The 27,120-nt window shown below is 41.1% G+C and overlaps 4 protein-coding genes across 13 annotated transcripts in view; 2 read left to right on the forward strand and 2 right to left on the reverse strand.

The window, feature by feature from the left end:
- Positions 1 to 1,779: 1,779 nt before the first annotated feature.
- Positions 1,780 to 5,867, reverse strand: LOC144087230 (TRAF3-interacting protein 1-like). The gene is made up of 13 exons (XM_077617597.1): positions 5,523 to 5,867; positions 5,053 to 5,121; positions 4,828 to 4,989; positions 4,595 to 4,717; positions 4,131 to 4,515; positions 3,971 to 3,991; positions 3,782 to 3,908; positions 3,616 to 3,708; positions 3,405 to 3,528; positions 3,285 to 3,321; positions 3,137 to 3,210; positions 2,700 to 2,911; positions 1,780 to 2,430 (listed from the first exon to the last, which is right to left on the reverse strand). The coding sequence occupies exons 1-13, from the start codon at positions 5,652 to 5,654 to the stop codon at positions 2,268 to 2,270; spliced, it is 1,722 nt and encodes a 573-aa protein (XP_077473723.1). The 5' UTR covers positions 5,655 to 5,867; the 3' UTR covers positions 1,780 to 2,267.
- A 226-nt stretch (positions 5,868 to 6,093) lies between these two features.
- On the forward strand, positions 6,094 to 15,268 carry LOC144087365 (TRAF3-interacting protein 1-like). Of its 2 annotated transcripts, none has more exons than XM_077617814.1 (15): positions 6,094 to 6,313; positions 7,147 to 7,215; positions 7,552 to 7,713; positions 7,935 to 8,063; positions 8,146 to 8,550; positions 8,629 to 8,685; positions 9,184 to 9,268; positions 9,367 to 9,387; positions 9,465 to 9,528; positions 9,625 to 9,714; positions 9,822 to 9,945; positions 10,035 to 10,071; positions 10,152 to 10,228; positions 14,362 to 14,579; positions 14,692 to 15,268. In XM_077617814.1, the coding sequence occupies exons 1-15, from the start codon at positions 6,191 to 6,193 to the stop codon at positions 14,858 to 14,860; spliced, it is 1,830 nt and encodes a 609-aa protein (XP_077473940.1). In that variant the 5' UTR covers positions 6,094 to 6,190; the 3' UTR covers positions 14,861 to 15,268. The 2 variants fall into 2 exon arrangements, with proteins under 2 accessions (XP_077473940.1, XP_077473941.1); XM_077617815.1 differs by having other exon boundaries at positions 8,149 to 8,550.
- Positions 15,269 to 16,544: 1,276 nt separating this feature from the next.
- On the forward strand, positions 16,545 to 26,643 carry asb1 (ankyrin repeat and SOCS box containing 1). Of its 4 annotated transcripts, XM_077616474.1 has the most exons (13): positions 16,545 to 17,656; positions 17,787 to 17,925; positions 18,034 to 18,336; positions 18,441 to 18,823; positions 18,956 to 19,141; positions 19,451 to 19,518; positions 19,822 to 24,507; positions 24,776 to 24,932; positions 25,125 to 25,224; positions 26,028 to 26,095; positions 26,168 to 26,397; positions 26,461 to 26,506; positions 26,568 to 26,643. In XM_077616474.1, the coding sequence occupies exons 1-5, from the start codon at positions 17,560 to 17,562 to the stop codon at positions 19,084 to 19,086; spliced, it is 1,053 nt and encodes a 350-aa protein (XP_077472600.1). In that variant the 5' UTR covers positions 16,545 to 17,559; the 3' UTR covers positions 19,087 to 19,141; positions 19,451 to 19,518; positions 19,822 to 24,507; positions 24,776 to 24,932; positions 25,125 to 25,224; positions 26,028 to 26,095; positions 26,168 to 26,397; positions 26,461 to 26,506; positions 26,568 to 26,643. The 4 variants fall into 4 exon arrangements, with proteins under 4 accessions (XP_077472600.1, XP_077472599.1, XP_077472597.1 ...); XM_077616473.1 differs by lacking the exon at positions 16,545 to 17,656 and having other exon boundaries at positions 17,721 to 17,925; positions 24,776 to 25,045; XM_077616471.1 differs by lacking the exon at positions 16,545 to 17,656 and having other exon boundaries at positions 17,721 to 17,925; positions 21,986 to 24,507.
- Positions 26,591 to 27,120, reverse strand: part of hdac4 (histone deacetylase 4) — a 99,390-nt gene continuing 98,860 nt past the window's right edge. For all 6 annotated transcript variants that reach the window (XR_013304526.1, XR_013304525.1, XR_013304524.1 and 3 more), the window contains one exon: positions 26,591 to 26,753. The gene's annotated coding sequence lies outside the window, so the exon portion shown is untranslated. The remainder of the gene's footprint in view (positions 26,754 to 27,120) is intronic.

Below are 27,120 nucleotides of genomic sequence, written 5' to 3' on the forward strand. Positions count from 1 at the left end.
CTCCTCTAATGCAGTTTATGGTGCAAAACTCCAAATCCAAGGTTGTCGTCAAACCGAGCAGTTTTAGGACTTCAACAGCCGCGTTGAATGTAGTCTTGCATCTGAGCTCACGATAGCTAAAACATGAATTAAAGAGGCAAGTGGTAGTCCTTGGGTGACAGATGCGTGGGTGTTAAAGAGAGGTGCTGAAGAGTTTCAGTCACTGGCGCCCCTGAGAGAAAATGACAAATCGTTAACGTCGGTCCACCACTAAATGGGAGTCGCGCTCGCTCTCAAGGCCTGCATTTCCATTTCAATTTTCTGCTCAACGGACTTGATGTATGCGCAGAATCGTACCGCCAGATCCGTCTTCACCTCGACCGTCTGTTACTCACTGCCATTGTGACCTCGTGCGTGTGTGTCACGGTGTAATTTCGCCTTGTTCAAGGCAAATGGATTGCGAGGGAAGTGGTTCTCTAGGTAAGACGCTGTTGAGGAGATTAATGAGCGCTCGCGTGGGGACGAGAGCATCTTCGGATTGTCCTCAGATGGCGCTTGCAAATGATGGCAGGATGCCCATGTCTGATTCCAAACAAGACGACTGGCATTTTGCTTTAAAAGCCTCATTCTGCCCGTTAAATCGGTCGTTTTTGGTTTTTGTATTAAACTGGAAAATTGGCCATTTTGGATTAAAGAAGCAATTGTGGCTCAGCATTATTTAGAAAGTTTATTGGAAAAATGATCCATGTGTACTAGTGTCAGCTATCCATATGAAATTTGGTTGACGTGTCTTAAAAAAGACACGTGCAAAAGTCTCAAAGACAAATGCCCAGAATTAAGACATAACAATTTGTTTTGTGTGTTTTAAGTGAATTAGAGCTTGTCATTATACTCTTAATGTAACCAATTTTGCGACCAGTTTGACTGATCAACATGAAATTTGGATGACAGTTTTGTTATAAGACATGATGAAGTTTCAAGGACACGTGCCTAAAATTAAATAGTATATTGCAAAATTTAGGTTTAATTCAGTCATTTTATGGGCTCTTCAGTTGTAAGAAAATAGCCACTGACACAAATTTCACCCATCAACATGAAATTCGGTTTCAATACCGGACACATAACAAAAGCTCAAGGACGTGCCTGAAATTAAACACACAAAAAGGGTTTGATGCAACCAGAGTTGAAATTAAATAGCTTAACGCTAAATTGCTTCTTTGTTGTGGCCTGATCAATTAGTTCAACATGTAAGAATGTCAGACCAGGCTTATCGGGGCGCTCAGGCCTCGTCATTTTGTCACAGCGACTCCTCACGCTGAAGCTTCTTACCTGATCATTAGAATGGAAGGAAGCGACGCTGACATTTGCATGCTGACCTTTCTGATGTACGTGGCCAAATTTGTTGCTTCAGACGCACATCGTAATAGTCCCAGTCGGTCTATATGTATTCAGAGAGTGGTTTTTTTCTTTTCTTGTGTGTAGATATGTGTTACATTTCTGCCATATTATCCTGAGCTCTTTTCTTGCTTAAACTGTTTTCTTGCAAGCCGCCTGTTTGAATTGCATAATTGTCAAAGCGGCACTCAAAGCGACACTAATAGCCGCCTGCCCTTGTCGGTGACACTGCGGTGAGATTTGTTGTCTTGTCAGACAGTGCCAGGGAAAGGCATTTGATGAAATGAAAACCAAATCAAAACTTTTCATTTTCAACATCAATAGTTGGAAAGTCCATACTTTAGCTTGAGATGGAGCAATGAGTGTCTGTGCCTAAATATTTGTTTAAGTATAACAGCTGTCACACCAAATTCAGCATTTTTATTGCATAAAACTAACAACAGACTGTAAAATTTATCGTCCGTGTCAAGCTAAGAAATGCACGAAATAATTAGTCACACAGGCTAATGAAAAACTATGAACATTTTTCTATGAAAGAACACAAAAAAAGCCGAACATCCAGATGAAATGCTTTAAAAGATATGAAAGACTTTTGCTTGCTTCTAATCAAAAACACACACTCAGTGAAGTTTGAATAATTTAGAGCAACATGAAGAAAACTTTCTGACCTATATAAAATGCTTTCCCTGCTTTTCTTACATTTCAAGCAAGTGTAAAATAATAATCACCAGATTCACCACCATATACATCTTATTTAGCTTAATGGTACTCATTGGATGGGGTGATGGGGATACCATTTGTACTGGGAGGTCTGGTAGTTTGGACATTTATTAGCGTTTAATGTCACTTAAACATGAGCACAATAAAGCATACGCCCTCACAGTTCTGTGTTTTCAGGATCTAGGAGAGATGATGGAAACCAACTTTTTCTGGATGTTCTCCTCGTTCATTAATATGTTGGACCGCACGGCACAAATTTTATCTTGGTAATCTTTCATCTGCTGGTCCAGCTCGCCCAGTTCGGCCTTGAGAGGTTCTACGGCAAGATCCGTCGCTCTGTACGAGTAAACCAAAGAACACACAGAGGCTATATGTAGGTGTGGTTTTTAAACGCTTAGTAAAACATGAATATTTGATGCATCTGTACTGTAACCTTCCTTAATTTTTCAAAATGAGCAAAATAAGGTGCATGAAAGTAGACCCCAGAGACATTGTGAATATTTGGACATTTTTTTGCATACATTTAACAGAAAAAATGGAAAGTCTTGATTTAAAAATGTGATATTTTGGATTTTTCAGATGACTTTGACTTTGTATGCACTTACTTCTGCTCTTGCATCAAAGCCTGCGAATGTTCCTTGTTTTCCCGGCGCCAACTTTGGAGCTCCGCTTGCATGGCGTCGATGTCCTCCTGCACATAGTCCATGATCTTACCCAAAGGCAGCGCGCTCTGACACACGGATTGGATGGACGCCCGCAGACGCTCAATCTCCCGCGTGACCAGATCTTGTTCCTGCTTCCGAGATTCCTCTGACTTCTGAATGAGGACGCAAGTTTAGAATGAAAGATGTTTAGCTCCGAATATCTGGATGCGTGTTGCAAGTGTTTTTCTTCTATGTGGTCTATTAGGGGCTTCACTGAAGGGGATTATTTTTTTTCAGGCTTCCAAGGCACTAAAAAGTGTGTTTACTGCTCTGCTGACAATAACAAAAAATGTGTTACAATTGTCATTCACAGGTTTTGAGAAGCCCAGAATACGTACATCTTTGGATTTATTGGAGGACGGTGACAACTCGTAGTCTTTTTTGGTTTCCAGGATTTTTTTCACCAGTCCGCCTGCATGAACACAATTTAGAGGACATTTAGTGAAACTAATTGCAAACAAAAAGCGGGAAACGACGTGAGCGTACCATGTTTTTCTTGACTGTTAAGGCCTTGTGCAGATTCCTGTAAGCAAAGAAGACCCACCACGATGACTGCGAATAGTGGGAAAAGCAATGTCAATGTTTCCATCTCGTCTTTCACTGAACCTTTTCCTGCGTATCTGCAGGTTCAGGGGCCGCCTCGGCCACCAGAAATTGCTCGTCTTCCTCGTCATCGTCGTCAGACAGCTTCTTGCCGTCTCTTATAACGGACGACTTGATACTAGAAAGCCTGGAAAGGGCAAGGAAAGAGAGCAATTCCACATTTGGGTGTATTCAAGGAGAAAAACCACACGGATTAAACGTGCAGTGACGTCACCTATCTGCCGGAAGCCCTTCTGTGAAGCTCTCCGGTTTCTTGACTGGCGGAGGACCCAAGCGAGCACTGCTGGGCCTTGAATTTCGATTGTTGCTAGAACGGCCCCAAATGCGTCAATTCCGCTAGACTCATTGCGAATGGCAGCTTTGGTGTCCGTGCTACACACCTGTGCGGCACTTCTGAAGGAAGCGAGGAAGCGCCGGTATCTCCGCTTTCCTTGTTTAGAAAATTTTGTGTCCGCTGATGTTCTGTGAAAATGAACGGCGGGCCGATCTTTGCAAGGGCAAACTTGCCTTTAAATTGGAAATTCCCGCTTATGTTGGCGCCTCACCAAATCTGGTCTACGAACACTTACCGCCTTCGTTGTCCGATTCGTCTGTTGGCAAAAAGAGGAAGCAAATTGGGTTTCCAGGTGAATGAGGCAAACATCAACTTCCTCAAGTCATTCGATTCTTCCAAGGAAATCAGGTTAATATTAGCATACATTTACATAATAGGGAATGGACAAATACTACCTCCAATTGTGTTTTTTCGTCTCGGCCCTCTGGCAGAGGAAGATTGACCTGTTCTCGTGGGTGTAGTGGTCCAAGACAATGGAGACGTCTCGCTTTCGGCACCTTTGGCTTTTTTCCGTTCTTTTTCTCTTTTCTTGTTGCTTTCCTTCTCCTGACTTTTCTCCTTCTCGTTGCTTTGCGCGTCGTATTTGTCCTTGTCGTGACGCTTGATTTCTTGGTCGCCATCTTTAGGGCTTTCTTGGTGTTCCCGCCGGTGGTTCCTGGTGGAACGCTCTCTTTCGTGGTGGTGTTCTCTCTCGGTTTCTCGACGTTGCCTTTCCTGTTCTCGAGGCGCTTCGGGGTCCTTCTCCAGCCTGGCCTCGCTGTGGTCTGTCGGCTTTTTCTCCTAAAATAAGGTTGCATAAATGATTGAGTGCTCAGCATCCTTGGAAAACCTGATTTTTTTTCAGAAACGTAGAGGATACCTGTCTATCTGGCTGAAATTCCCGTCCTTCCACAATCTCCTGAGGTTTTGAGATGCTCTCCTTTGGCTTCACTTCCAGCTTCTCTGATGCAAGAATTATCTTCACGGCCTCCTTACTGGACATCTGTGGGCCAAGTTAACACATTGCCATGACAATTCCAGTACCTTACAAAGATCTGACATTGATATTTATTTTTTTCTACATGTTCAAGGGCCGCTGTGGCTTTGACAAACTTTGTTGAGACAGCACTTGGCAATAGCCTGCAGGAGCTCATTGGTCTTCTCGGGTTCATGTCCAGCGACGATTTGCGCTGGTCTCGCAGCAAGTGGCTCTCCAGTCACCAGTACCACAACATCTATTGCTTTCTGAAGGAAGGCCATTTTCATCTCTTTGTCCTACAAAAGAAAAACATGAACTTTAATTTCCTTTGGAAATTTTAGATGTGTTTTGGCCCTTACCTTTACGCATTCGGACTTCAATTCGTTCTCTTTGTACAAGCCTTTCATAAAGCCTGTGGTTCTGATTACCTGAGGATGGACAGATGGTTGTTTTGAACTTGTTTAATTACTGTAACCAACTATTACAATTACTACTTTGTGAACTATTAACTACTATATCGCTGTTGGGAAAGAGCATGCCTGCCATTTCTGTTCGGTTTAAAAATTGCAGTATTTCATTTTCCAATCAATAAATGACATTGGATCCATGTGAGGATAAGTGGAAGGCAGACTGAATGAATGGTAGTATATTCAGGTACCTAAAGTATTTTGTCCAAGGGTTATTGGACACTTTCTCGTGCAAAACAACAGCTCCCCCTATTGGTTATTTCATGTTTAAACTGCATTCAGTCAGTAAAACAAATCTGTGTCCATACAAGTACAAAATGCAAAAATTGACCTATTTTTCTTCACTCTTGTGTTAATCTTACCTCAGTGAAGATGTCGTGCAAGTATCGAAACGGTGGTTTGCTAAGTAGCTTTTCAGTGAGAGCCGGTTTCTTTATCACTTTGCCCAACGTGCTTTGTGTCTTTTTCACTATTAAACAGTTTATAGTGGCCATTGTACAACAAACGTATTTTTTTTCCAAATTGATTTATGCAAAGATGATTTGATATTTTATAAACGACCAAGGAGGCAGTGGAAATTATTTATGCGACTTTGTTTCGTCACGTCAACGATAGGTGGCGTCATACTGCATTCGAATATACGTCACGATCAACATTGAAGGTGATATTTTATTCCAACATTAAAAAATATAATTTTTTAAAACCACGACGGAAACAGGACGTTCCTGGCTAATGGATTTTATTACATGAACACGGTAGGTCACCTCTGTAGAGTGTAATGTATTTTGTATTTTATTTTATTTAGTTTTGTTGAATTTAGTATTTTTTTAAATCTAATGCGTGTCAGCTCCAAGAGAGGGCAGCATACTGAGCTTGGTAGATTGAAACTACTGGAATTGTCCGTAGAATAAGAAACGGAACTTGAACGCGCCTCCCTCTCAAGTGCGCAAGCGTGTTAGTAAATAAGCCGCGCTTGTTTGTTTTGTTTGTTTTATTTCTAATTTATCGCGTTAATGAAAACCCCGCTACAATGAACGCATCTATTGTTAAAAAGACGCAGGACACACTAGGAAAGGTGATTAAGAAACCACCGCTTACTGAAAAACTGCTCAGTAAACCACCTTTTCGATACCTGCACGACATCTTCACTGAGGTGAGAATGATGCTGTCCTATTTCTATTCAAAATCTGACGTTTTGTGACGAATCTGCACATTTGACGTGCAACATAGCAGCCAATGAGAAGTAGGTTTACTCGCGATCTTCCGATCGCCCCAGCCGGTTTCCAATTTTAGTCATTTTAAGTCTGCTAGCATGCAATGGTGGTGCTACAAAATACATTCAACTATATAGGGAAGCATTTTTGGGCTGCTTCCGTGCATTATCACCGAACGATCCACCGAGAAATGGCGTTTTGGCTGATGTCGTCCCGTTGCTAATGCCGCCGTGCAAACAATGTTGTCGTCAGGCGGTGGTTGATAAATGCTTTAGGAAAAAGAACGAGGTCATCTGATTTAAAACTCGACTTCAAATTCACCCTCAGTAGCATTAAACATTTCTGCTATAGGCACTGGGCAGTGATGATTCAAAAATGTGGTAAAATTTAACAATTTTAGAGCAGTTTTAGGGGCTTTTTTGAGCGGTTCGGGCACCTTCATATTACTTTATTATTATAACTATTTTTGGTCATCTGATAAAAGTATAAGCAATTGTTATATTACATTTTTAAATGATCCTTTTAAATACATGTATGAATCAATATAATGCTACTAATCTAATTACAATTGTAATGAATACAAATACTGCTTTTAAATTGTGACAGCCGTGGTGTTCTTCAGATACGTCGTGTTGTATTTCACTATGTCTGCATGTATATTTGATAAACCACAATGTGTCAGCATTCGCAACTATTTTAACGGAGTCTTATTACACAATTAAACATTTCCCAATGACTATTATTCATATGTTCTCGTGCTTCTTACTTTCAGATCATCAGAACTACTGGTTTCCTGAAGGGGCTGTACAAAGACAATGAACTGAAGTCAGATAATGTAAAGGTAACCATGAATATCCTGCTATATATATTCCCCACAATTCATTTAGGAGTGTGATGTACTCAATGTCAACCCTCCGAGTTCAAATGAATTGGACATTATGCGCTGTCAATGGCAGCCAACGTCATAACTAACTGTCACCTTGAATTTCTTCTACCTCTTGAAGCATTGTGAATTTCACTCACCTGTAGATAAGCCGATCAACATAACAAAAAGCCTTCTCGTGTTGCTTGTGAATGCAGGCTTGTTGTATAGTCTTAATGTGACACAGTTAGTGTTGACTAGAAACCCAATACAGTTCTTTGCAATGGGGAACGACTCATCTTTTTTTTTCTCTAGGACAAAGAGTCTAAAATCGCTTTTCTTCAAAAAGCCATCGACGTCGTGACGCTCGTCAGCGGCGAACCTCTTGCCGCAAAGCCGGCACGCATTGTCGCCGGCCACGAGCCTGAAAAGACCAACGAGCTGCTGCAGGTTATCGCCAAGTGTTGCCTCAACAAGGTTTGTTCATTATAACCATCTGAAACATCCCATTTGTTCAAAAGTGTGAATTCTGTGGACAAAGTTGAAACAACTACCTTAGGAAGAACTATAAAGTAATTCAAATGTATCCAGGAATGGGTGAATATGTAGATAAATAGGGACCTAGGGAGTAAGTGGTTGTTTTGTAGAATATTCCCTGTAGTTCAGTTTTCAAATTACTATTGGTATTTCATCTACAGCTTTCCAGTGAGGAGGCAGTGAAACGAGTACTTTCCGGAGATAAGGTGGATTTGAAAACTAAGCCCACGTCTAAGTCTCAAGACAAAGAAAATCGAGAAGGACGTGAACATCAGTCGTCCGAACGAGAGGTAAGAAGAAAATCCATTTCTACGGTCTTTGTTGTTTAATATTCAATATCAGCTGACTGACTGTTGACTAAATCGGGAAAAGAAGAGGATCGAACGCAGCGGTAGCAGAGAAGACAAGGACCCGGACCATCCCAGAGAGCCGGAGAGACAGCGTCGCGATGGAGAGAGAGACCACCGTCACGACCGGGAGCGTTCCGGCAAGAACCACCGACGTGAACGGGACCGGGGCAAAGACGGCGAGCGGGACAGGAGCCGCGAACGGGCGCCAGACAAGGATAAAGACAAAAGGAGAGGGAAACACATAGACAAGGAGAAGGATAAAGAGCATGAAAGAGAGCAAGACAATAGTCAAGACAGAACGCGAGGACGGGATTCTCAGCGCGACGCTGAAAGAAGCAGGGGCAAACGGCGAGAACGAGACAAAGAGGCAGAAAGACGCAAAGAGAGCGACGATAAGAATCGAAGTCAAGAGAGAGAAAGTCACAAGGTTTGTCTGAAAATCAAGAAAACTGTTATTGGAGCCAGTAGATGTTTCTCATAGGAAAATAAATGTCTGCGTTCAAAGGATAGAATATCAGAAGGACCACCAAAAGCCACCGAGGAAGATTCCAGAACAACATTTGTAAGTTCTTTACCCTTTTAAACACAATATTCCTGTTCAAAAAAGTTGATAGCAATCTCTGTATTTTGTATTAAGAATTATTTTTCCTTCTATTGACCCACCTCTTATTCTTGGAAGGAACCAGAGGAGACTGATGAGGTATTCAGTCCAGTAGAAGAACGATTATAAGTGTGGGCCTAAATTTTGTAGTGTGGCTATTTGGTTGTCATAATCTTCTCGTCAGTTGATGTCTGCAAGTGATAAATAGAATTCGAGTGTAACGTGTAAAATAGCAATATTTTGTTATAAAGTTGTGTTTTTGTGCGAACAGCCTGCAGACAATGTTGAAAACCAGGTAACTTTACCACAAATAATTGACCTTATCATTAGTCTTTCATAAAAATGTTGACCATTTTTGATTACAGTGGGTGAATTTGACCCTTGATATAAAAAGCCATTGGTTTTATGTAGCTGGACAGATGGCCTTTGTCTAAAAAAAGGGAATCCTATTTTCTATAGGCCTCACAAGTTGACAGTACAACAAAAATACCTCGGCCATCTTCTGCCAAAGGACAACGGAGGAAACCTAGAATTGCAGGACAAGGTAAGTAAGCTTTTATCTCACAAAACATGTCTATTTCATTGTATTCCTTCATTATTTTTCCCCAACTTTGTGCAAATCAAAATTCTCATTCTCAACAGATGAATCTGACAGTGATGGGGGTAAGTATCCACACTCAATTTGATATAGTTTTTACTCAAACTTGTAAACTAAACACCAGTTTGCTGACCTTTTGCAGATGCTCAGCTTCCCAAGGACAGCGTAGATGCAGGCGCCACGTTTCCAAGTCAAATGACCTCCAGGTCTGTAATGGCAACCTGCTCCTTTTCTTTTTACACAAAATTATTATTTTGCAAACGAGAAGAAAGATCATCACCTTCAATTTTATTGTGCATCAGTAAGCGAACCACACGACCTGGCAGTGCTCGTGCGGCTCCTCCTCAAGTCAAGAAACAAGAAAGCTTTGTCGAAGGACCCCCTGCCGAAAGGTGACCCGACCGTGTGCTGTTTTCTGTGTTTGTTATCTGACATTTCTTTTTAATTGTCTGACAAACAAAATTGCATTAATATTGACTCAGTTATTATCTTTTTTCAGGCTTTCTAGTGCCAAGTCGTCAGTCATTAGGGAGGGAAAGAAGCCATCTGATGATGAAGATGAGGAAGATAAACAGTTTCTTGTGGGTGAGGCGGTCCCTGAACCGGCAGATGCTGACGAGAAGGTCACTGATAACTAATACACTCACATATTAGCATTATTCGTTGATCTGCATTCAAATAGCGCATGAATATGTTTTCTTTTTCCTTACAGGAACCTGCACAAATCCTTAATAGTGACGAACCACATGGTATAGTAATGTTATTTTCCTCTTTGTTTCGCAAGGAATGATTATTTGCTAATTGTTTGCTAATATTTCTGTTAATGCAGGCGGACTCGTGAAAAAAATCCTCGAAACCAAAAAAGACTTTGAAGCTTCATCATCGTCCTCCATGAAATCAAAAGAGGTACTGTCCAGCTTTCTCGCTTTTCCTTGTTGGTCCACAAGAGGGCGCGCTTTAACAATCTTGTCAGAGTAGTGGGCCTATCAATGAGTTTAATCAGACGTTTGCAAAATGTCTCCAAATGGCAACTGCCTGGGCCGCCTTTGAAATGTACCGTGCAACCCTGGTTATTATCACTCAGAGGAGATGTAAACAAAGTTGGTGTCGAGGTGCAATTACGCTGCCTCCAAACCACAAAAATGTTCCCCTCCAAGTAATGCTGAAGGTCTAATATCCTGACAGGCAAGTGTGGCTTCACGTGGACCACACACGTACGCAACTGATGCACACATTAAGATGTCTGGAGCTAAATACGTTCTGGTCTTTCTCAATACCTTTACAAAGGCCCAAATACAAAAACACTTCTGCTTTATGTGATAAAATAGTTGCCAACTCGTTTCATAACGAGTGATGTTTGAGATTTAATCTGCACTTCACGTGGAAAATAAAATGCAACATTTCTGTTCAAGTGGTCGGTGGTTGAGTTGTATATTGACTTTAAAGATTTGTTGACCCGTGTAGGTCAGAAAGGGGGGAACTTTTCTATATTTCATAGATCCGTGTGTACCTGACTCCCACTGAAAAGCAACCACCACGAGCCACAAATTATTTTTACAGTTCAAATGAAATAAGACGGCGTATAATGTTAACCTTTATTTAGCATTTGTCTTTAGGCAATCCATCAACTCTTACTCTATCAGATAAAACAAAATAATAGTCTCCATTTGAACAAAAACATAACATTCAATGACACACAGTATAGTAAGTAGTAGTTTGATTTTTACAAATGACAATGGCGTGATGACCAGCCCTATAAAAATGGTCTAAATTGACATTTGATATTTGTCACTGTACAAAAGAGTCACGTGTGGCTCTGGAGCCGCAGGTTGCTGACCCCCGTAGGTGTTGAAAACTGTGGGTGTCCTTCATTTTCTGTCGGCGTAGTTGTTAGTCGAGCTGCATTTGGACTCTGGCTGTGTTAAAAAGGGATTGTGTATGTTTCTGCATCATTGTCTTGAGTCGCGTATGAGCGTCTCGTCAGCAGTATTTCATTGTTGTTGCACACGTGAGAGTTTTGTCTGCTTTGGGTGGTCCTCTCCATTGAAGCGCACTCTCCCTCGTCCCTTCCGAGCCCACCCCTAACTGTTTTGGACTGTCATTCATGGAGAGAGGCCCCCTCGACCATGGCCTCTGATGTCATTGTTATTAAACACATCTCAGGTTCGATGTCAGCCAACATGAACTGTCATGTCATTTTTATTTCAAATAACCTCCCCCAACCTAGCTATTTTTTATATCCGAAATTTTAAAAAAAGACCTTGTAGGGTTTATGCACTCATTTTTCTAATTCTATCTTCTCGGTTTTCAGTGTCAAAACACACATCTCAGACTAGCCAGTGCGGTTTCCAAAGATAGACTGGAGCAGGTATGCGCCCTCGCTCGCCGGTCGTATTCAGGAGACCCCTCCCTCGTCAGCTGCGTATAGAACTAAAATGACTTCCTTCCTGACATGAAAGTGCGCAGACGTCAGTTTAATGGAGTCATTTTTCCTCGTGTAATCACGGCAGAGCGTGCCGGTTCAAAAATGTAAATATTGAACTTGCTCATTCCTGGTTTTATGTCGGGTTTGAAATTTCAGACGCCGCAATTCGTCACTGAGTGCTTTGACCTCAGAGCAGAAACGCTGACGTTTGTGTCTGATTAAAATGCAGTTGGGAATTGACATTACTGTAACTCTCCAACTAATCAAATTCTACTAACAGAAGTAGTAAGACATTTGATGTCGTATGTTTGTGGACTCGACCTGGCCTTGACCCCATTGGAGCTTTTGTATATTTACCACATTTAAGATCCTTGTCCTTTTTACGTGCACATAATTTACCTCTCAAAGCAGCTACGTTTTCGTAAGAATTTTGTACGCTCTTTTCCCCCCGTCTCTGAAATTTGGCTTGATGACGGTTTGTAACATATAAATAAACCCAGTGACTTATAAATGGACGGTTGTTGAGTGAGCACCACAGAGCGAGAGGAAAGAGGCTGGAATACTCTGTAGAGTTGTCGAAAAAATAAATATTCTGCTCTGCAACGCTTCATAAACATCGAGGGGTATTTCTGGAGCGCATCAGGAAATGAACCTGACATTCAATTAATCATGTTCATTCTTTGGGTGTTTAAATATCGCATGGTATTGGTATTCGTGGAATTTCAGTTCGAGTCAGGAGGAGAATGATTAGGAAGTTATATTAAGTGGCACAATTATGGGTCGTCATGAGAAAATGGAAAAAAAGGACATTTCATTCTTGCATACCCTTAGTGAGCTTTTTAAGACCTTTAACAGTCTCACATGTTCACAAAAGTAAGAGAGGTACCGTAATTTCTCGAGTATTACACTATATATAAGGCACAGGTGTCAAAGTGGCGGCCCGGGGGCCAAATCTGGCCCGCCGCATTATTTTGTGCGGCCCGAGAAAGTAAATCATGAGTTTCTATTTTAGGATCAAATTCAAATGATGATAGATGTACATTACATTTCCTGATTTTCCCCTTTTTAAAATCAATCATTGCAATTTTTCACTCCATTTTTTTTCCTTTTGTGTTTTTAGTTCAAAAAGCATTTTGTAAAATCTAAAAATAAATATACAAATATTTTCCATTATGTTAAATAAAAAACATGATTAAAATACATTTTCCAATACGAAGAAAAAAAAGCAAATAAACATTGCTTTAGATCTATAAAAACGGACTATATAGGGCTTTTGATCCAGTTCTTTTAATCCAATTTTAATTTTTTTTAAAAAAATCTAGATATTAGATCTAAAATGGTCCGGCCCACATGAAATGGAGGTGATGTTAATGCGGCCCGCGAACCAACCCAAGTTTGACACCCCTGATATAAGGAATGTCTCTTTCAAACTCAACGCAAAGTAGTTATTTCCTTTTTCTTATGTATTATAATTACTGTGCCACATTTCCAATGTTAAGTAAATGGAACACAACATGGCACATTTTCCCTATTTAATTTGTAGACATCTATTGTGCACACCACCAAATGATTAATGTCATACAAGAGAAATGACTTAAACTTGTAGCAAGTAAAGATGTGAACACCAGGCCCAGTATCATGTGCATTGCGCCGACCGAACCGAAATCCTGGAGGAACTGCGGTGTTTATGTAGCTGCAGGGTTCTCACCCAGTGCAAAGCCACCCACCTCGACGGTGAACCGCCAGGCCCAGGCTTTTCAACCCTTGGATTCGGAGAACCAAAAAAAAAGATGGCAAACTCACAAGCTTTCTGCAAATGCCGCGACTGAATAGTCAACATTGTTTACCCGTGTGACCTCGCCCTTTCCCCCCCTCCCCCGGGAAGGAAAGGCCGTCGTTTAGCGTCTACCGCACCGGCCGTGGCAGGTGTCTGCGCCGCCGTGGACGTGAGCCATGAGTCCAACTTGAAAGGCCCACTAAGTGTGGCGGTTGTTACTCAATACTGTAGTAAAATAACCTCGGTGCCACAGCTTGTTACTAAAATAAACAAGGACTGCGAGTGCAGGTGGGGGATGTGTGTGTGTGTGTGTGTCTTTGCCTGAATGTGTGTTTATGTCTGCATGGACGTGTGTGTCAGACTTCTTATTCATACACACACGTATAGGCACACTTAGAGATTGTCGAGGCTTTCGGACAAGCCCAGCTGAGCAAACATCCTCGGCTTTGCTGCCTGTTAAGGGAGGTACTCCTACTTTTTTGTCATCGAGGTTCCCCCCCGACTCCAACCCATCTAGTTTGTAACATTCCTGTGTAACGTTTTAGCTTTGAAATCGTCAACTTTTAAATGAAGCTGTCATTAAAATGCTGCTGATGTTATTAGGTTTTAAAGGAGTTTTAGGAGAACCTGCGTTGAATAGTACTTGGACTTACAATTAGTCCTGTTTTTTTTCCCAACTTGGCCTATGAAGGAAACTATAACGGCAATAAGGCCGAGAACAAAGTTGAGGTGGATATCCCACTACACTTTCATCAACAATTTCTGTGTCGCTATTTCACTCACGTTTTGAATCACTTATTAAACAAAATTGACCATGTCTTTCGCTTCCATATTCAGAAGTTGCTATCAGAAGAAGCCCTGAAGCAAGAGAAGGACCTGGTCTCCAGGGAGGTGGAACGTCTGCGTGCGTCCATCCAGTCGGTGTGTCAGAGCGCGCTGCCTTTGGGGAAGATCATGGACTACGTGCAGGAGGACATTGACGCCATGCAAGTCGAGCTCCAAAGTTGGCGTAGGGAGAACAAGGAACATGCACAGGCTTTGTTAGAAGCGCAGAAGTAAGAACACACTAAATGATCACCCAAAAAAGAAAAATGCTATACTAGAATTGCTCTTTTTTTAGTCTGAATTTCACATTCCCATTCAATTCAATGTTTCCTGCTTGTGCAGAGCGACCGAATGGGCGTTAGAACCTCTTAAAGCAGAACTTCATGAGCTAGACCAACAGATGAAAGATTGCCAGGACAGCATTTGTGCAAAGAGGTCCAACATACTGAAAAATGAAGAGGAGATTCAGAAGAAGCTTACTGGAATCATCTCCTCCTCTTCCTCGGACTAATGTGAGAAATCTATTCCTCTCATCTCATTTTCTGAACCGCTTTATCCTCACTAGGGTCGCGGGGGGAGCTGGAGCCTATCCCAGCTGACTTCGGGCTAGAAGTTATTTTGGGGCTGGAAAACAGCAAGTTTCCCTTTTATTGCAAATAGTTCCGATCAAAAACACAAAGCAAATACTGAAAAAGTAGGGACACTAAACAAATTGTGAATAGAAGCTGAACGCAATATGTCAACCTATTTTTCTGTTTAAAAAAATTCTCAGATTTTCCTCATATGTCATCTGTGTTTTATTATGAATACCATTTTAAAATATGGCACTTGCACATTATTACATTCAGTGATTAGTCACAATTTGTATAGCGCCCTAACTTTTCATTAAAAAAGGGTGATCATTAATAAATTGGGTACTAAACTAACAGTTATATTACATGGTAACGACAATGCAGATACTCAGTCCCGACCACTAGAGTGGGTTAACAAAAAAAATTCATTTTGTGGGGAACAGTTCACTTTGCAGTCTTGATTGCGCAGAACTCCAAAATGAGCAATAATGAATGTTTTCTTCCTTTTTTAAGATTATTTTTGCCACTATTCCGATCTGTATGAATGTATACTAAGTATAACTGGTCACAAAAGGCGACTCCACGACCTCCTTCCATTTATACTAGACATTTATTGGTCTCTCTGGGATATTAATGTAGCTGAAATGGCACACGTAGATCATTCAGTTTTATTCCAAATATTGTATCACTTCACAAGCTTTTCCTGCAATAGTTCCATTGTGTTCAAGTAGTGTTTGTTTTCAGGTCCACTTTTCAGGCACAGCTGCACTTTTATGTATAAATAGTGAAGTTAGCAATTATTTTATCATTATGATTACAATGTAAGAGTCTATAAACATACTAATTATTGATTATATGGATGAATGAATGACAATTTGCAGTCAAATTTGGAAAGAAAACCATGTACTCATGAAATTGTGAACATGGCCAAAAAATATAGTTTTTACTTGTATTTATGTACCTGATCTGAACCCCATTTTTTTTAAAACAATTTTCGACATCATGCTTTCACTTGGTGTATGAATGAATGAGTGCATGTTACGTGGTGTGTTATATAATTAAAACGTTTCTATTTACGCTACAGATTTCCAATTAGAATGTGGTAAGTTTTCTGCTTTTGAAAACGAGTTTACCGTTTTTGTGTGAGGTTTTAGGTCTGCTTTTAGCAAAATAAAACAAAAGCATTTGCTCCATTTCAGATCACTGTCAGTCATATCTACTGAAATTACTGTCAGTCTTGTTTTGTGGCTTAGAAAATGTTACTATCTATGTAACTATACTCCTCATCTATAATACTTTAAAAGCTTTTTAAAATTAGGTTGAATGTGTGGTAGTTTAACTAAAAGCTGGAATTGAAATGATTGTACTTTAATGTAAAACTTACCACATCAAATAATTTATCATAACAATTAAGTCAGATTTTTTTTTCTGGTGAGGCAGCAAATATTCTTCCAAGTCTATTGTAAAATAACTATGTAGACTGTATACAGCTTACTGTCGGAAGTACATATACATGTAGAGATTGTATCGTAGTCCAGAAAATGTAGTTTTTTGTAGTGAAGTATAACAATAAATGACTGCCACAAACTTATCCTGGACTAATATTAACATTTACACCTCATTTAGAGACCTAAAACAGCTGCCACCACACACAAGACATACTAAAATGCCACTTTAATTACCTTTTAAAGCCGATCTTAGCATGTAAGTCAAAAGATTCAAGTGGGTGCGCCTCACTGGAGGCACCTGCTCTCAGCTTCGTGTTCAACAGGTGGATTGGAACCGCATTGAGCAGCTCAATGGAAGACCATCAGCTTGAAGCCTTTCTAATACCCCCACCCCCCAAAAAAGCTGGTTTGACTTTTGAGATCCACAATGGTTGAAGTTGCTAATGAGCGAGTACACTTTTCAGCGCAGTAAAGTAGCCCCATAAACCCTTTAAGCTTTTATATTGACCTTTATGTTTTTAACGTCGGCCTCACTTTGTCTAAACGTAATACAGGGCACCCATTTAAGAAGAAAGGGCCTTTATGGATTTGATTTTCTGCAGTTTGATCAATAGGGTTGTCCCTTACACACTTTTTACACAAGTGTTGTGTTGCAATGGATTGGATGTCTATAGCTGTCAATGGCAGTGAAAGGGATAAGCCTTATCTCAGAATAATCTAGCGGTATAAAGATATTGCGATACAGATTTGTATTTATTTGTAACTTTTTAAAATCTATGTTTTGTATACCAAAACACTGAAAAGCAGTGTAGACTGAAATTAAGCTTCTTGTGCGGGCCATGTTCTATTTCCTTATGATTTTTTTGGGGTAAGCCAATAAAAACTGAATAGTTGGTGTCAAGGACCATAATTTGGACACACATCTTCAAGATTAGGTAATTTAACGGTTGATTTACCTTTTTTATCTTAACTGTAAAGCCCAAACCACAAAAAAATAAAATAACAATCTGTTTTAGTGTCCTGTCCCTTTAAATTTAGCTCACTTCTACCCGGAAGTAACGTGGTTCGCTCAGCTGACGCGCGTCCGCACCGTCAATTTTGTTTAATTTCATGCCCCTCGCCTCTCCTCGTTGCTCGGATCCCCGTTTTCAAGCAAAAGACCCCCAATCCCTTCCGCCGGACCACGAAGCATGGCCGAGCGACCCGATTTCCAAGTGGACGAGCCACCTCGATGCCATTCGCCTCCACTCATCACCATTTCGGATTTGCCCGTTCGCACTGAGGCAGGTAATTTAGGAGAGCACACTGAAGGTGGATGAACAACATTCATGAGGATAATCGTTGAAGTTCCAATTCAATCGAATGCTCATGAATCCGTTTCTGATCTCGTTTTGGTACTGACTAAGTTTTTTTCCAGGTCGCCACCTGAAGGAATGGCTTGAGGAGCAGTTTTGCGATAAACCTCTGGAGCAGGACGACATGCGCCTGCACAACGCCGCCCACGTGGGCGATCTGGAGACCCTGCAGAACCTGCTGGAGGAGGACGCCTTCCGACAGTAAGCTTCGTTCATTTGACGGAAGGGGCGGAGATGACGATGGCTACACACCTGGCGGGTGTGTTGAACCCGAAAACACCCACACTTTGCCCCCTCTTTTTCTTTCAGGCGCATCAATGAGAAATCGGTGTGGTGTTGCGGCTGCCTGCCGTGCACACCCCTACGCATCGCGGCCACCACGGGGCACGCCGCCTGCGTGGCTTACCTGATCGCCCAGGGGGCCGAGGTGGATTCGGTGGACGTCAAAGGCCAGACGGCGCTGTACGTGGCCGTGGTGAACGGCCACCGCGACTGCGTGCGCGTCCTCCTGGAGGCTGGGGCCAACCCCAATGGGAGCCGCCACCATCGCAGCACACCGCTGTACCACGCCGCGCGTGTCGGCCGCCTTGATGTATTGCGGGAACTCATCAGGTTCGCTCGAAAGACGGTCGCCGTTGCCTTTATTGTCTTTTTTTTAGCAAATCTAAACAATACAGTCTCGCTGCGTAGAATTTCTAAATGATTGGACGTTTCAGTTTTAACGCCGACGTGGACATGGACCACCTTCTGGGCCCCCGCCTGCTGCTTAGCGCTCGTACCCTCAACACCTTGGTGGTGTGCCCCCTGTACATCAGCGCCGCCTACCACCACCTCCACTGCTTCCGGGCGCTGCTGGAAGCCGGCGCACAGCCCGACTTCAACTACTCGGGGCCCGTTTGCCACGACGCCCTGAGCCACGGCCTGGCCTCCTGCATGCTGGACGCCGTGCTGAAACACGGATGCGAGGCGGCCTTCGTGCAGATACTGCTGGACCACGGGGCACGAACCGAGTACGTGGCCGTGGATGAGTCGCAACTGGAAGCTCCCAACCGAAGGAAGCTGGATACGGAAGCCCTCAGGACCTTCCTGGAAGCTAGGGGTCAGTTAAAGGTCAAAATTAGTATAGTGCTGTTTTATTTTTGCTTAAATGGTGTTCATGTTAATACAGGGAAATTAACTGGTAATGAGTGAATGAAATTACTGTAATATGGCAAAATGTCTTTGATTTCAGGATGCCCTCGCAGGTTAACCCACGTGTGTCGCGTGGCCATCCGCAGAGCGATGGGCAAGAAGCGTCTGCGCCACATACCGACGCTGCCGCTTCCCGAAGCCATCAAGAACTTTTTGCTTCACCGGAACTGAGACGACAAGAGATGCTGCCTCTTCTGGACACAATATCGCAATGCATATGTATAATGTATGTATACTACCTATTTATTTAGTCAGTCGTTGTTCGATGTACTTGTATACATTTGAACTAAACGGTTTTAGTGCAATTATTGTTGGAGAATATCATATCTGAATAGGAACAAATGACTAGAGAGATATTCAGTGCTAATGTAATACTATGCTTGAAAAAGTGCATTTATCATAATGGGCACAAATATGCCGGTTCCTCTTTGTATGTTCACTGAATGGCTACTGAACAGACTTATTTGTATTTTGCGTTGTATGTGTCATTTATATTCAGTAAAAGCTGTATTAATCGGATGTTCTCTCTTTCTAGTCTTGTCATTATCTCAATTGATTCGACTGGCTTTTGGCATCACCAGGATGCGAAGAAATTCTCCCCAAGTAAGTTCACACTTATTTATTTGGTGTTTTCTAACTCTAATTGGCAAATGTTAAGATTACATAACATTTTATTAGGAATTTTTTTATGACTTGAAAATTACATTTAAAAAAAAAACTTCATCAGCGAACTGCCTACCGCAGCCATCTGAAAAGTAGAATTACTAAACGCTTTGTAGTTTGTGCTTTGCGGTTTATTTTTCCGAGGTCTCTAGATGGCACTGTCCTCCTTTCAAGGGTGCCAGCATCACTTGACAGTGCGTCTCTTTCCCCTTTTGTTTTCTTTCCGTCTCCATCGGTTTTCAGCTGCATCTCGTTTTTTAAGGACACCATTTCAAGACTTATTTAGGACGCCCGGACACAAAACAGAATCAGCAACTCTGCTCGAGCACGCGGTGGATGAAACCGCCGTCTTCCTGTGGGAAGGCTTCGCTTTCAAATACATTGCACGATGCTGCTTGATGTGGACTTGTCCATTACTGTTAAATTAGAGGGCTGTGTCAAAGGACATTTGGGGATCCAATTGTGAAAAAGTCAATCCTCTTGTGGAAGAAAAACTCTTCATGTCCATTCCCTCTGAGGAAGTAGCACGGGCCAAAGAAGATTCCACAGACTGTGATTCATCATTAAGGAGACAGTTCTTCCTTTAGTGGTCACGGTTGATCCAAGACACCTCACGTCGGAAGAACCAATGCGACACCAGATTTGGATCGAATATTCTGATACACATTTAACCCTCTAAAAGTGATAAAAATGTGCGTTGCAACCAAAAACTAGACATTCAAAAGCAAATGTTTCTTAGTATGTTATTTTAATTCATTAAAAAGATTAGCAGACATTGAGGATTGCAAAAATCAGAGGATACAAATGCATATTTTTTAGGTGGGAAGCAAAAATAAAAAGAATATTTACTCTTATTTTAAATAAACTTGAATGAAAATACATTAAAATATATTTTCCTTTAAATGATATAAATAGATATTGAAAAAGGAGTTAATATTGACTATTAATGATCTAAAAAAAAAGAGGATTTGGACAGTTTTGGGCAACAATGTCTCTTAAACGAGTAATTGGCTATTAAAATAATCAATTTAATCATTGACCCGTTACCGATTACTCAATCGCGGAAGCCCTAGATTTACTCTAATTTACATGATTGTTTTGTTACATTTTAAGTCACTTGCTGCCATTGACGCCAGTACATGTCCAGTCCATTTCATGCGAACTAAAATGGACATCTAGCACCGTGAATAGCACTGAAAGAGTTAACGTTGGCTTGCAAAATTGAGCTGTCCTTTTGAGCTTACACAAGTTACCTTTCAGAAATTGCCTTGTCCTTTCATTCGCATGATCTCATTCCAAAGATATTCCGGAACTCTCCGTTTCCCCCCAAATTACAGCATCCGTAGAACACACATGCGCACTACGGCCATGCGACGCTAAAAATCTTTTAACTTTTAAAAAAATCTAATTAGCACCTATAACGTAGGCTATATTAGCTCGACTTCACAAACGGCGTGCTGATTAAAAACCTGAAAGCGGCTTAATGAGACTTAATTTGACTGTTTTCCAAAGGAGCTAGTAATACAGAAATGTGGCAGGAAGGATGTGAAGTGATTGCCTCTGTAATTACTCTTGCCGTCTGTTACGAGACGCTTACATTTAATTGGTTCCCTCTCATTTGACTGATGTTTTAGTTATTGTGTACCCAATAAAGCCTGTCCGGTGCGACCATTCGGCTGGAACGAGTAACCGTGCTTTCCAAACGTGGAGAAAAAGTGCTGGAAAACAGCTGTAGACAGGGTTCCACCTTTTTAACAAGTGCGATATCAAGTGGTGTCAATGTTACATGCTATGGCACATTAGAAGTAATGATCAGCCTTGATGAATGAGTCGGGCTCGTGGGGTTGGAAAAACAAAACCTGGAATCACGATTTCACCATTTTAATACTGCAGTACTCACAATCTAGCTGTTGAATCGAAATGCAGCATTATTTGGAGTGTCGGCAAATATCGGAGCCCCAAAAAATCGATATCGTATGGATTGTTTAGAGTCCATCCTTAGCAGACTGTCTAATTTTGATGCATTGTTTGCAGTTGTATCCCATTTCTATCTTAAAAAATGTAACCATTTTATACAGATGCAATTACAAATGCAATTTGCTCAGCATCCTTTCCAATCCACATTAAAAATATACAACTGCGCATTGGGGCCGCCTTATTGCACTAAATATGATGCATGTCGGTCCCTCTCTTTTAGTGATCAAATGGTATTTTCAAATGTTTGGTCTCGTGGGGTGGGGGGCTGCAATTTTCCATGCCCACAGGTTTGCTCTCTGGTGTGGGATTCCCAAGCCCTCTGGAAAGCGCACTTGACAACATTCCCACAGTGGCGGCCACCGGATGACTTTCCTCCACTTCTTTTCTCCGATGTTAAACTGGGATTTTGGCTTGGCCGTGTTGTTTTCAGCGGTTTGGGAAAGTGCCCAATGCTTCCGTGTTCTTTTTTCGTCGGGGGGGCAAGGATGTGAAGAAGGAAGAACCCCCTCCCCACCCCAAGAGAGCCTGAGATTCTCTCACTCCACGGTGCATGGAAGCCCCACAGCTTTGTTCCTCATCCAAGTTGGCCCCACCAACCAACCCCCAACCCAGGGATCTTCTTGGTGGCGGAAAATCCTTCCCTTATGGAAGTCTACGGAAGCAATTAAACATGGGCAGTTTGCTGTAATGGACATTGTCATGATGTCATCAAGTAATCCCTTGACTGGCCAACCAGAAGTTGCAGCCAAGCAAATACTGGATGGGCTTTATTCTCTTGCTCTGGACAGGAATAAAGTCTCATTATATTTAAAATAATACATATAAACATCATTTTTCAGAGTAGGGACCGTTTACGGCTCTGTCACTGCTGCAGGTTTAAAAAAATAGGTACTAAGACCTAAGACGTGCCTCAGTAATAGAGTAGTCGTTCAGAACCCAGATGTTGAGGGTTCGGTTCCCTTCCCTGGTGACCTTGTCTAAGTTTCCTTGAGCAAGATACTGAGCCCCCCATTACTCTCGGAGCCTGTCATCATTAGGTATAAATGATGATATAGTGTCAAAGTGCTTTGAGTGCCTTCAAGGTAGAAATGTTAAGTCCATTTACCTTTGGTGAAGAAATCTTCAATAGTGACAAATTAGAGTGGAGTGAATGCTTTGCACTAGTTTGGGTCAGCATTCTCACTTTGCTTCACTATATATATGTAGCAAAAGTTGCCAACTTGATCTTTACAGACATCTCCAAGCCCACCACGTGTCATAGAAAGATCCAAGGGGTCACAAGGGAAGCGTAAATAGATTTTAAACATGGGCCCTCGAGCATGTGATTCGGGGCAATGATGAATGGATGAAAAATATGGCTTGTTCTGGAACACCCCCTAAAATCATGGGTCTTAAGAGACACACCTTACTTCATGAAGCATTTCATCTGGGACGAGTCAGGTTCCTGTTCTTGAATTCTCAAGAGGAGCACGAGTTTCCCTCTGATGCTTTTTTTCATGCATATGTATGTGTGTCTTGCGCGTGTGAACTTTACGATCTCTCCGAAGGCATCACATGCATTAGATTAGATTTATGCCCCCGCAGTTATGTTTAGTACATCTCAGCGGCCGACGCCCACTCAGGATATCGCCCACCTCAACTGCAGCAATGGCTGGAAATGACAGAGGACCCCTATCTAGCTAGACCACGAGTTGAGAAGATCCATTTAAAGGAGTTTGTGACATGAATAAATCAGCGGAGTCCAGATAGACTGCTGGGAGCTCCTGCTTACAGGTAGCAATTAGCTTCACTGATCTCTTTAATCAGCCGTTGAGAATGGAGGCCACCCCACGCCTCCTCTCTTATTTTCTCACCCACTGATGGAAGGATGCGTATCGGATGTTTGTGTAATGCAGCAGGTGGACTGGTCTTAAAGTACTAGAACTATCACATTTATTTATTTATATTTGAATGCAGAAATTAAAGCAGATTGTGTGTTTCTTGAATGTTATGCAACAATCCAATTGAATTGTGTTTGCGTAGAACCTCTCTGGAGAAACATGTTTTAGATTAGCAAATTTAGTCAATGTTTCCTGGGAAACGTCGTAGCGTAACTAATCATTTAAACATGAGAAGATGAAAGGAAATTTGTGGCTAACTGCGCACCAGTAAATCCGACAGAAACAATAAGGCTACATTTTTAACAAAGCTGTTTATTTGCACGTGATATTGTGCAGATGGGTCGTGATGAGTCACCCACTAGAAATGCAAAAAGCACGCCACTTTGGGCGTAAATGCTAATAAACACGGTTCAGTAAAGGCGAGTTCCTCCGCACGCTTTTCACGCGCTGCAAACTAGTTGGAATGTACTGTACGGCGCCGGCAAATTCCTTTACGTTTCCATGACAGCAGGTTCAAATGTATATTTATTTGCTTCCGTATCGACCAAATGGTGTTGAGATGTGACTGCACTATTTAATGTTCTTTTGGATCCCATCCCAAAGTTATGTTTTTGTTTAGCACATCCATCATAGAAATTGATAAAACTGCCTATATAACAGTGGTGGACCGTCAGGGCCTGCAAGTCCTCTGCTGGCCAAAAAATATCTGAATCATAGATATTTTGTCCATGAATTCCAAATTTTCTGTCAGCTTTCATTGCTTTTCCTCTGGTTGCACTGCTTCCAGATGTATGTTTTCATATTTAAGCATTTAACCAATCACATTTCAGCCACAATTAATTGCCAGGGTCAGAAATCTACATGGAGGACTTCAGTCAGTTCTGCAGGCCCTGCAGCTTTAAATAAGCGTCGATAAAACTTTTGCTTTAAGCAATCAGATTTCGAGTTGGCGACAACGACGCCTCCTTGTGGGCGTAGGGATACGTCATCGCTTTCACAAACTATGATTGGCTGGTATAGAGTGGACTAGCCAGAGCTAACAAATTATCTGTAGCGAGCTGCACGAGCAATGGTACGTACTATTCCTAAATAATATTTCAATTGTATAAGGTTAGTAATGATGCTTTTTATTATTATTGATGCTGTGTCGCAGCTGTAGCTGCAGTAAAGGTTTTATAGCCATAAAATACTTATTGAGGTTAGATTGATTCAGACGTAGCAATACTAAAGCTTAAATATGAAAAGCACAAAAATACTAAATTGTTTTCATAATAACTTGTATTAATTTAAATCGGGTTATTATGAAAAGAATGTCTTGTTTGTGTTTCTATTTTCAACAGGCATGACCGAGGTCACAGTTCGAAGGACCGCCCCCAGTCTTCAAAATGGCGGATGAGCCAGCAGCCTTTAAGGCAGTCTACTGCAGAGCAGCTCAGAAGTGACGATTTACCGAAGAAAGACCTGATCAAGTTCTTCCAGGACAATGCAGCACATTCGGTATTTTGTCATTTGGGGTTTACGAAGCCCCAGTTCTCATTTGAAGGGTGCTTTTGGACGGGATCATACTTCCCTGGCGTGATGTGGCACCACGTGGATGGAGACGTCAAAATGTTTGCAAACAATTTGGCTGCATTGCGTTACCTATACCTCTTTATGTTTAACAAGAAATCATTTCATTGTGTGTTTCAGTTCCTCAACGAGCACAGACTGCTGTGAAACATCGAGAATGTGGCCAAAACGACCAAAAAGGAGCGGCTTGTCGGCGCCATGACGAGCTGATTGTCACAAAGTGAGTCATTTTTTTATTTAAATTTCAGTTTTCTCGATCCGCGTCATAATTAAACATCAGCGTTTAGTATTCAAGGTTTTGCTCAATTAGCTTGTTATTCATTGATACGTTCAAATTTCGAATGAAAACATTAACAGGTTTGGTGTTGATTTTTAATAGCAAGAGCCTGTGTGGATAATTCACACCCACAAGTGCCATCAGTGGAGTTGTAAGGAATAAACGGTACACTTATATAATGTATACCTTTCCCCTTCACTTTCTTAAAGGAAGACCTCAGGGCATAGACCTTTTCATTTTTAGTTAAAAATGTGGTTTTGACAAAATCAGTGAAATTCATTCAACAATAGCACAGGGTCATTTTTGACTCAAGTTTAAACATATAATAATAATAATCGGACATAGGCCCTGTCGTCATTATCACAACACAAAAGCCTACTTGTCATCACACGCAGAAACTGTGATGACAAGTAGGCTTTTGTGTTGTGATAATGATGACAGGGCCTATGTCCTATTATTATTATATGTTTAAACTTGAGTCAAAAATGACCCTGTGCTATTGTTGAATGAATTTCTCACTGATTTTGTCAAAACCACATTTTTAACTAAAAATGAAAAGGTCTATGCCCTTAGGTCTTTAAGAAAGTGAAGGGGAAAGGTATACATTATATAAATGTACCGTTATGGTGAAATAACTTTTTCCTCAGTGTAAGAGGAAAAACGAAAGACTGGAAGAACTCTAGGGTAAAATGAATGCAGGTCATTTGTGCATCAAAATGGTTAATCATGCTGTGTTTTTTTTGTAGGTTTAAAGCCACGGAGACGGTGGAAGAGGTGAAAGCTGTTGTGAAATCGATAAGAAGTCAAGGCAGAAGTAGGACCCATGTCTTTCATGTTATTATTTTCATGTACTCTGTACTAAAACTACTTTGTATCTTTTCTTCAGGGTCCACCCAAGTTTACCAAGACAAACTTCCCCCACTCTTGAGGGCCCCTGTCCAGTATGTTTTCCATATCTCCCAACCAAAAGATCAAGACCCTGATTATTTGATGTTGGTGGAGGACATGGAAAATAGACTGGATAGGGGCTTTTGAGTACTAAAATTAAAAATCCCCAGATCATTATTTAGTCTCTACCACTGCAGAGGACAAAAGGAACACCAAGCTGGCAGATGAGTATGTCTAATATTTCCAGATTCTTTTCCCCTCCTGTGGCTTTAATGTTGTTGCCTTTTACAGTGGGATGACAGCCTGGTGACTGAGAAAAGGACAACTGACAGGAAAAGTATGATTTATTTTAATGTTGGACTTAAACTATTGTATCTTGACTCTACTTTTTTTTCCAGAATTCACCGATGGATAACGCATGTTTGGAACAGCTCAGAACTTTATTTGTGAAAAAATAAATGATCCTAAAGTGTATATATGTCTTGTTCTTCACAAAATGCAAGTAACATGTTGGGGCAAAAAGTTTATTAACAGGAAAACATTTTAACTCTTGCATCATGAAGTATGGCCAGTCTTTTCTCCACCTGCAGACAGAAGTTATGAAAAAAAATTAAAAAAATTTATTTTTTTAAATAAACACTTAGGCAAAAAAAACACGCTAAAAATCAGTGATTTTTAGCGTGTTTTTTTTGCCTAAGTATAAAAAAAAAAAAAAAAAACACAAATGGAAGTGTTTTCTTGTGTTTTTTTTTTCCTTTTTCACTTAAATACTGCTCCAAAATCTACTTTAGCCAACTAAATGTTGGCTAAAATAGATTTTGGAGCAGTAGTATTTTTAATGTTAACAAAAAGTACTGCTCCAACATTTAAAGCCAATATTTAATGTTAACAATAAACATTGGCTTAAGTAGATCTTGGAGCAGTAGTTTTTGTTAGCATTAAAAATTGCAT

The sequence above is a fragment of the Stigmatopora argus genome, chromosome 13, assembly GCF_051989625.1.
Source record: "Stigmatopora argus isolate UIUO_Sarg chromosome 13, RoL_Sarg_1.0, whole genome shotgun sequence".
Lineage (NCBI taxonomy): Eukaryota > Metazoa > Chordata > Actinopteri > Syngnathiformes > Syngnathidae > Stigmatopora > Stigmatopora argus.

Bases quoted from the DNA above. Each gene is read 5' to 3' on its own strand.
- asb1 (XM_077616474.1), top strand. From the start codon at position 17,560: ATGGCCGAGCGACCCGATTTCCAAGTGGACGAGCCACCTCGATGCCAT. The intron at 17,657-17,786 runs GTAATTTAGGAG...GTTTTTTTCCAG, and splicing joins GCCCGTTCGCACTGAGGCAG to GTCGCCACCTGAAGGAATGG. The intron at 18,824-18,955 runs GTCAGTTAAAGG...CTTTGATTTCAG, and splicing joins GACCTTCCTGGAAGCTAGGG to GATGCCCTCGCAGGTTAACC.
- LOC144087365 (XM_077617814.1), top strand. From the start codon at position 6,191: ATGAACGCATCTATTGTTAAAAAGACGCAGGACACACTAGGAAAGGTG. The intron at 8,551-8,628 runs GTTTGTCTGAAA...CTGCGTTCAAAG, and splicing joins AAGAGAGAGAAAGTCACAAG to GATAGAATATCAGAAGGACC. The intron at 9,715-9,821 runs GTGACCCGACCG...ATCTTTTTTCAG, and splicing joins GAAGGACCCCCTGCCGAAAG to GCTTTCTAGTGCCAAGTCGT.
- LOC144087230 (XM_077617597.1), bottom strand. From the start codon at position 5,654: ATGGCCACTATAAACTGTTTAATAGTGAAAAAGACACAAAGCACGTTG. The intron at 3,322-3,404 runs GTTCAGTGAAAG...CTTTGCTTACAG, and splicing joins CTGCAGATACGCAGGAAAAG to GAATCTGCACAAGGCCTTAA. The intron at 3,211-3,284 runs GTACGCTCACGT...GTGTTCATGCAG, and splicing joins TAACAGTCAAGAAAAACATG to GCGGACTGGTGAAAAAAATC.